Source organism: Oryzias latipes, chromosome 20 (assembly GCF_053564925.1).
Source record: "Oryzias latipes strain Hd-rR chromosome 20, Olatipes_Hd-rR_3.1".
Classification (NCBI taxonomy): domain Eukaryota; kingdom Metazoa; phylum Chordata; class Actinopteri; order Beloniformes; family Adrianichthyidae; genus Oryzias; species Oryzias latipes.
In genome coordinates, this window is record NC_136256.1 from 15,341,379 (window position 1) to 15,350,770 (window position 9,392).

Sequence of the window (9,392 nt, forward strand, 5' to 3'; positions counted from 1 at the left end):
AAATGCAAGTGGTACTTCAAGGTGAGACCCCCTCCCCCCCACCATCCTCCTTAATGCCCTCATTATCTGCAGGGGATTTGGATTCTACAGGCACTTTTTGGTGACAAACAAGAAATCGAATTGTGTAATAACTTCTGCCTTTATGGTCCTTCAAAATATTTTAAGGGTCAAGTGAGACGATTGCCTAATTTTGCAAATGAAACGTTCTACCGGATGAGAGCGCATCAAAGCCAAATCAGTCAAGGAGGTATAATCTAATCAAGAGTCAAGGAGGTGCTGATGATCTGATGCAGAAAGCTCTCAGTAATAATTGTGTGCATAGGAAATCCAGCGTGATTAAAGGCTTTAGTGCTCTTTAGCCAAAAGATGTAAAAAGACTTGGCCTTAAAGCTACGTTCACACCGAGCATGTGACGCACGTTCAAGAAAACGCACATTCTTCAACCTGCTTTCAGCCCATGGTGTTCACACTGAGCAAACAGGGAGGGGCTTCTCCTTGTTTTTTCTACTGTTTACCAGCGCATGTCTGCCCCCTACAGTTTCTAGGTACGAAATGTTGAAGCAGTGTACATCTGGTGATTCTTGCTCCAGGCTTTTTCTTTCACTGCCCTATTCCGATAAATGAAAGACTTGGTGTCATAGAATTCCAGCTGGGAACAAACCGCAATTGATAGTTTTTCCTTTATGATTAATTTTCAAACGGTTGGCACTTACTTGAATTAAAAATAATGCCATCCATTCCTCACTACCAAATAAGAGTCCCTAATTGGTCAAAGTTTGAGCTGGTTTAAATTTTATAGAAATTTTAACGTACCTTTTGAACATAGAGCCCCAAAAGAGTCATTAAAACTTGTATAGAAAATGTATAGCTCTGTTTGAATGCCAGAGTTTTGAACTTGGAAGCCCAAAACTCGCATTTGCATCAACTTTTGCAAACTTAGCTTGAGACAAAACATGTTGGACAATTCAGCTTTTAGTGCCAGTAGAATACAGAATGAGAAATTCTTGTAGATACTTGTTAGGATACATTTCCTGAAATAAATTTGGTGTGAACCTCTGTGTCTTTTATAGTTGCCCCCTTTGATGAACATGCAACAAGAAGAAAACTAGGGGTATGGAGTTTTTCAGTGCTAGGTAAATGAATACTTTATGGCTGGTTTTCATTAACTTTTTTGGAGAGAACTGGACTGAGCAAGTGTGATGTCACCCATTGGAAAAAGTCTAGATTCCAGTTTAAAGGAAATGAAGTCTATTCAGTAGCCATTTTTTCGCCAAACAATTGTTCTGTTGGAATCAGACGTTGCCAGTAGCAGTGATTGGTCTGACTATAGCAAACTGTCTCTCCAATCAGGAGTGATCATGTTAGAAGACCACACCCCTTCCACTAAAAGGGGGTTTAGGAGAATCTGTCAATCCAACGCTTCAAATGTTTGACATGACATCACCTACTTTTACTGAGGCATCTGATTGGTCAGTTTATAACTTGAGTGACTTATACTACAGACAAAAAATATGACAAATTTAGGTTTAGCAAGAACATGTTAAAAAAGGTGGATGAAGAATGGTTATTCTGACAAATACAATGACTGAGTAATAGCTGTTTATTTCTCTATAGAAGTCGATTGGATTTTGGCTTCTTGGAACAAGTGGGTACTTCCTGTTTGGAATGCGATGGGGGAGGGGTCACTCAGTCCAGTCCTTTTCTACAGTCAATGCTGGACAATCCTGAAATTAGTTGTGTTACTTTTCAGTCCAACATGAATGCAGTTTTTTTTTTTCCAAACACAACACAGATGCAACACATTCACATTTCTTCAGCAGAGTCCTGGCCAGCAATCAAACAGTGACTTGGTATACAGTTTTCCCCCCATATTCGTGGGGCTTAAGGACCAGAGACACCCGCGAACACACCGAATCCATGGCTACGGAGAACCCAGGCCCGCCCCACCCACCCCCACGGCCAAAGAATTTCCATCATTGATCCTTACTCAAAAACATTTCTGATGCTTTGTAAAACTTTTATTAAAGAACATTGGAATATTGCTCAAAGTTAAGTTTTTTTTTTTTAATTCAGAGCAATAGACTGTATCATAGCGTGCTTTAAAATGCGAGTGCGTGAAGACCTGCAGGCTGATTTTAGCGTTGGGGATGACGCATCAGTCAGGAGGGGAATAAATTCTGCCAGGGGCAACTTATCTTGGCATGTGGTGGACCGAGCAGTAGAAGGCAAGGACAGCAAACAATTTTATCAAAAATATTTAAATTTATTTTTCTAAATGTGTAAATGGGCAAAAATGGGCCCTTAAAAGAGGTCAAAGCAACAAAGTTAACTCAAGTTTTTAAATGTAACAGAGGACAACTGAACAGACAAACCAACATAATTAAACTGACCTTTCTAATTGGAAACACAAGGGAACATATATAGTGGCTGATCAAACCAACTAGACACACAAGGGGGAACTTTAAAGAGACTAAGACAAACCACAGAGAACAAACTAAACTAATGCCCAACATGTGATAAATTAACGTACACAATGAATGAAACTAAGGAGCATCAAAATGGAAACTAAAGTAAAGAAACACAAAAAGAGTTCCTTGTCCACTGGGCGATGGTTCAGTCCAATTAGCTGCCTGCTGAATATAAAGCCTCTGCTGACTGGGATGCATTCTTGTGTCAGGCCTGACTTGATTTTCCAGCAGCAGATGGCAGCAGCAGCAACAATGGTTCCCCTTAGCACTGGTAACTCAAACAAACCATCAAATTATAAAAAAGTAAACTGAAGCATGCTAATAAATGTTATCAAATGTGTGTGTTATGTTTGAAAAAGAAATCCAAAGGTATATGCAAAAATAAAGTGAACAGATATGTAGGGTGTGGTGCAGGATGTTACTGCCCTGATGGGGTGGCAGTGTAGGCAGCCACCACACTCCCCTCCCCTTCGGAGCCTTCATCAGGAGCACGAGAGAGATAGTCTGCGGTGATGTTGTCTCTCCCTGGGATGTAGTTCACCTTGTATCTGTAGGGCTGCATGGCGAGGTACCATCTCGTTATCCGGGCATTAGTGTCCTTCATCTTCTCCAGCCATTGCAAAGCCCTGTGGTCGGTCTCCAAGGTGAACTCTCTACCTAAGAGATAGTATTTGAAAGAGTCCATAGCCCATTTGACTGCCAGCGCCTCTTTTTCGACAGTGGAGTAGTGGATTTCTCTGGGGAGTAGCTTTCGGCTTATGTAAGCCACAGGATGTCGATCGTCAGACGTGTACTGTAGAAGCACAGCTCCAATGCCTCTTTGAGATGCGTCGGTTTGCAAAATGAAAGGTTTATTAAAATCTGGACTGTGCAGTATGGGGTCCTTACTCAATGATTGCTGAATGTCCCGAAATGCTGTTACAGACTCCGTAGTCCACCTGATTTTGTTTGGACATCTCGAGCCGGTCATGTCGGTCAACGGAGCTGCACGGGCTGAAAAGCTTGGAATAAACTTGTGATAAAATCCAGCTAATCCAAGAAAAGACCTTAGCTGCTTTCTTGTCTGTGGTAGAGGGCAGGATTCAATCGCCTTTACTTTGTTGACTTGCGGTTTGATCAACCCACCTCCAATAGTGTAACCAAGGTACTCCGTTTCACTCCGGGCAAAAGCACACTTTGCTGGATTGATGGTTAACCCCGCAGCATGCAGGCACTCCAGAACCTTCTTCAGATGTCTTAGATGTTCCTCCCAGGTGGCACTGTAAACTACAATATCATCAAGATATGCACAAGCACAGTCCTTTAGGCCACCGAGGACCTGATCCATAAGTCGCTGAAAAGTTGCAGGAGCACCGTGCAACCCAAACGGAAGAACTGTAAACTGAAAGAGCCCCCAGGGTGTCCGAAAAGCAGTCAGTTCCTGGGACCGCTCTGTAAGGGGAACCTGCCAATAACCCTTACAAAGGTCAATAGTTGTTAAAAACTTCGCCTTTCCCAGACACTCAATGAGATTGTCAATTCTGGGGGTTGGATAGGAATCAAATTTTGACACAGAATTTAGATAGCGAAAATCTATGCAAAATCTGATGGTTCCATCCTTCTTGGGGACCAACACAACTGGATGACACCACTCACTTTTCGAAGGCTTGATGATCCCGAGGGACAGCATGTGATCAACCTCTTCCTTTAGCAGACCCAGTAGACGCTCTGGTACTCTGTAACTCATGCGCCTAACTGTAGCCTGCTCCTTTAGCACAATGTCATGGTGCACCAAGTTTGTGCGTCCTGGATATTCCTGGAAGACTCTGGAATCAATCAATGCTTTCACCTGAGCTTGTTGGTTTTCAGAAAGATGGTTTAAATCCAAGGTGGTGGGCATTGATGATGGCAGGAATTCATCCACTTCATCCTCCTCACTGACATCTCTGATCAGCAGTCCCATGGCATCGTCTGCAGTCCTGGAAACCCATTCTTTGAGAAGGTTAACGTGCAATACACGACTGGACTGTTTGTGACCTGGGGTGGAAACCTGATATGTTGTAGCCCCAAGTTTCTTTTGGACCACAAAGGGGCCTTGCCATTTGGCTAGCAACTTACTGTCACTTGTGGGTAGCATTACTAGGACTTTTTGACCTGGCAGGAAACTTCTCTGGCGTGCTTTTTGATCATACCAGCTCTTCTGGCGTCTCTGTGCATCAGCCATGTGGGCCTGTGCTAACTCGCTCATCCTCTGCAGCTTTTCTCTCATTTGAAGAACATACTGAATGGCATTAACAGGTTCTTCTCTGCCCTGCTCTCCTTCCCAGGTTTCTCTTAAGAGGGTCAGGGGTCCCCTTACTTCATGTCCATAAAGTAATTCAAAGGGGGAGAACCCTGTTGAAGCCTGGGGTACCTCTCTGTAGGCGAAGAGGAGATAAGGCAGCCACTGATCCCAATCAGACCCGGTTTCATTGACGAACTTACGAAGCATTTGCTTAAGCGTCTGATTAAAGCGTTCAGTCAACCCGTCCGTCTGTGGATGATAAGGAGTGGTCCGCAGATTCCTCACACCCAGGAGCTGATAAACCTGCTTAAGCAAGTTCGACATGAAGTTAGTACCTCGGTCTGTCAAAATTTCTCGGGGGAAACCCACTCTGGAGAAGAACTGAACCAGAGAGAATGCCACAGCTTTTGCTTTCACATATTTCAGTGGAAACACCTCTGGGTACTTTGTGGCATAATCTGTGATGACTAGCATGTAGCGGTTTCCAGCTTTACTTTTCTCCACTGGTCCCACTACATCCATGCCAAGGCGTTCAAACGGAGTGCCAATAATTGGGAGAGGCTGGAGTGGAGCTTTGGTGGTACATTTCAGTGAGGTTTTCTGGCACTGAGGGCAACTCTGACAGTAATGTTGGATGTCTGTACGTAAGCCAGGCCAGTAGAAGTATTTCATCACACGTGCAGTTGTTTTTTGCTTCCCTAGGTGGCCAGCCCAAGGTATGGTGTGGCCTAGGCTGAGTACTACATCTCGAACCAACAGAGGAACCACCAGTTGCTTCACTTTACCTTGCTGGTGATAAAGAACTCCATTCTCCACCAGATACTCCCTCTTCGACTCCTCAGCCATTTCTGCTGCTTTTACAAAACAAGACGACAAAGTTGGATCATTTTGTTGCATTTCAACAATGTTAGATGGCAACTTGAACCCTAAACCCACTTCTGGAGTTGCTTCAATGGGCGGATCTACCATAGTGCGTTTAAATTTCTCTTGCCTTTTCTGACTACGTGTTTTGCGAGACTTCCCGGGTTTTGTCTCAAGCTCAGCATCATAGAAAGGTAAAGCGCAGAGAAGTGGCAGATTCTCATCTGTATTTTTAGCTTGAGCTCTCGTAACCGCAACAGCACTTCCTCTTGTGTCCAACAGGTCATAAAGAACTGGCAGGTCATGACCCAAAACAACTGGGAAAGGAAGGTCATCAACAACTCCTACTTTCAGAAGATACATCTGTCCTTGAATTTCCAAGTAGAGATCAGCAGTAGGATAAAGTCTTTTATCACCATGTACACAGCAGATGGAAACTGTCTCTTGAGTGGAAACAAGGTTGACTGGTACATGTTGTCGATGAATTAAAGTCTGTGTACTGCCAGTGTCAATCAGTGCATTGAAACATTTCCCATTCACTTTAACAGTGGTCATTTTAATAGGCTGGTTAGCTCGACTTTCCAAAGCATGGCTCTGATACGGAACAAAACACATCTGAGTGAGCTTGGCTGAATTTCTTGGGCAAAGGGGTTTAATATGTCCTTCCTGCCCACACAAATAGCAGATTGGTGGTTTATTGGAAGATTTTGCTGGTTTACTCATCTGATCGTCATGCACAGGCATTCTCGGTGCACCTGGAGCCATTCTGTGGTGGTGGTGTTGTGGGGCTGTTGGCCTGCGTGAGTCTTTTATACCCCTCCATTGCAGGTTGCTCCATGGTACATTTTTCTTGCGAGCAGCCACAAACACCTCTGCCAGTGTTGCGGCTTCAGCTGCTGATTTAGGCCCATGTTCTTTTATCCAGACCTGAAGCTCAGGAGACATCATTCTTAAGTATTGTTCCATAATGATTATCTCACCAATTTCTTTTACCGTTTTACCTCTGGGTTGAATCCACTTATCATAGAGTTCTTTGAGACGGGCATAAAGCTCCTTGGGACTTTCGTCGGGGCCCACTTCCAAGGAACGAAATCTCTGTCGGTAAGACTCAGGGCTGATGTCATATTTATGCAAGATTGCAGTTTTAACTTTTTCATAGTTCAAAGAATCATCGACATCCATGTTAACATAGGCACTTCTGGCCTTACCAGTGAGCAGTGGGATGAGGCGGAAAACCCAGTCTGACTCCACCCACTTGCACGCTGTTGCTATGCGTTCAAAAGTTATTAGGAAATGTTCAATGTCATCGTTTTCTGTTAGCTTTTCTAACCTGGGATCCATAGAGAAGCGAGGGTGAGTGGTTACTTGCTGTGCCCCTGCTGTCTGATGTACGGCCTCTGGCAGCCGATCATCTGAACCAGACTCCTCTGTTGGATCAGGGGCTGATGAGGTGTAATCAGGAACAGGTGACGTCCGGGCCTGCACCTCCATCTGCAAAAGTTGGAACTGATGCTGCAGGCCTTTTAGCCTGTGTTCCTGCTGCTTTGCTTCCTCCTGGAGTCTCATTTCTCTGGCTTCCTGTTGTCCCATGAAGGCCTGGAGAATACTAGTGAGATGTTGTAATGTTGGCTCTTCACCCTCAGTACCTGTACCAGCTCCTGAAGCTCCAGCCTCCTCCTCTTCTCCATTGTCCATGTTGGCAGTGCTGTAGTCCTTATGTTCAATGCGTGTTCTTGTAGTCCTTCCTCCTCGTTGCATGGCTCACAAAAAAAAAAATTTCAGGGGATTGCCGGGGGGAAGAGGAAAAAAAAAAACTGTCCTTAAACTGCTGATCCCACTTCTGACACCATTATGTGGTGGACCGAGCAGTAGAAGGCAAGGACAGCAAACAATTTTATCAAAAATATTTAAATTTATTTTTCTAAATGTGTAAATGGGCAAAAATGGGCCCTTAAAAGAGGTCAAAGCAACAAAGTTAACTCAAGTTTTTAAATGTAACAGAGGACAACTGAACAGACAAACCAACATAATTAAACTGACCTTTCTAATTGGAAACACAAGGGAACATATATAGTGGCTGATCAAACCAACTAGACACACAAGGGGGAACTTTAAAGAGACTAAGAAAAACCACAGAGAACAAACTAAACTAATGCCCAACATGTGATAAATTAACATACACAATGAATGAAACTAAGGAGCATCAAAATGGAAACTAAAGTAAAGAAACACAAAAAGAGTTCCTTGTCCACTGGGCGATGGTTCAGTCCAATTAGCTGCCTGCTGAATATAAGGCCTCTGCTGACTGGGATGCATTCTTGTGTCAGGCCTGACTTGATTTTCCAGCAGCAGATGGCAGCAGCAGCAACAATGGTTCCCCTTAGCACTGGTAACTCAAACAAACCATCAAATTATAAAAAAGTAAACTGAAGCATGCTAATAAATGTTATCAAATGTGTGTGTTATGTTTGAAAAAGAAATCCAAAGGTATATGCAAAAATAAAGTGAACAGATATGTAGGGTGTGGTGCAGGATGTTACTGCCCTGATGGGGTGGCAGTGTAGGCAGCCACCACATGGCACAAAACCGGTTTCACCTTTCATTCAGACATCTAAATGATAACTATTCTCCGCGATTATCTTCTTCAGCGTATCAGGATATTTTCCGGCTGTTTCTGAGTCCCCATTGCAGGGGCGCAAACAAAAGTTATAGTGATTCAGGAACCGGCAGAACCAGCTCTGGGACGCCAACGGGCCGGAGTGCTCTTCATCTCCGCCCTCCTTCCACAGAAATTCCGCAGATGAAAAAGTCTCATGCAAGCATCTTGAGTTGTCCGAGTTCTTGTGACAAACCGATGAGATCCGGGACTGAAAGAAATCTGCAATTATGTGAAATCGCGAAGAGTGAAATGCAAATGAACGGGGTACCACTGTAGATAGCTTTTGTAAAAAATAAAAAAATATGCCACTAGTTAAACTGTGTCTTCTTAAGTCTTAAACACAACTGCCCTTACGGGTGGATGCAGGGTGTCTGCGGGCCAAATATGTAGGGAACACGCTGATGGCCTTCAGGAAATATCATGGTCATAGAACGCTTGATTATTCTGTAGCGTATATTTTTATGCACATTTTTTGCTAAGGACATGCTGTGAGCCACAAGTTGTAGGGAACAAAGAATTTTGATTGATTTAGTTGTCCAAAAAAAAAAATCTAACCACATTTTTAAAATGCAATGCCAAATTGTAGTTTGAAGATTTATTGTCACTTTGAATAATGGGTAAAAAAAAAAAAAAAAAGAAACTTCTCACAGTAAATGCAAGCAAATATTGTTTTTTTTTTTTCTAGTAATTTGTTTGACCAACAAATGAACAAGCTGCATGAAAAAAAGATGACTACAGAGACAAAAAAATATATCTTCCAAAAAAATGACAGTTTATTATTGCAAAAAAAGAAAAAGTTCAATTTAAGAATTAATTGGTTTGAGAGTAAGGCGTCGTGTTTCTGAGTTCAAGGTTTGACATTTAGAGCCAACAGGGGAATGAACTTAATTATAAAGATTTATGAAAATGATTCAGGTAAAAAATTCCATTCACCCTTTCCATTATAACTTCCATCTATAAAAGCAAATTGAATTAAGTGGTGCATTATTCTCTCTAATTATGATGTCCATATTGGCTCAAAAGAAAAAGCAGCTGCCGTTGAATAAAAAAAAAAGAAAAAAAAGAGCCAAATCACAAAGCACCTTAACCAGATCAGATGGAATAGGAATCAGCTTTGTTCTGCAGATTCATTGTTGGATGA

General features: G+C 42.7%; 1 protein-coding gene across 1 annotated transcript; it reads right to left on the reverse strand.

The window, feature by feature from the left end:
- Positions 1-2,242: 2,242 nt before the first annotated feature.
- LOC105354284 (uncharacterized) lies at positions 2,243-8,965 on the reverse strand. The gene is made up of 2 exons (XM_011476522.4): positions 6,594-8,965; positions 2,243-6,519 (listed from the first exon to the last, which is right to left on the reverse strand). The coding sequence occupies exons 1-2, from the start codon at positions 6,747-6,749 to the stop codon at positions 2,887-2,889; spliced, it is 3,789 nt and encodes a 1,262-aa protein (XP_011474824.4). The 5' UTR covers positions 6,750-8,965; the 3' UTR covers positions 2,243-2,886.
- Between the last annotated feature and the right edge of the window lie 427 nt (positions 8,966-9,392).

What these genes read in the sequence shown, in the direction of transcription:
- LOC105354284 (XM_011476522.4), bottom strand. Translation starts at nt 6,749, where the DNA reads ATGAAAAAGTTAAAACTGCAATCTTGCATAAATATGACATCAGCCCTG. An exon ending in TAAGTGGATTCAACCCAGAG is followed by an intron (nt 6,520 to 6,593) that starts GTAAAACGGTAA and finishes CCTGAGCTTCAG; the next exon opens with GTCTGGATAAAAGAACATGG.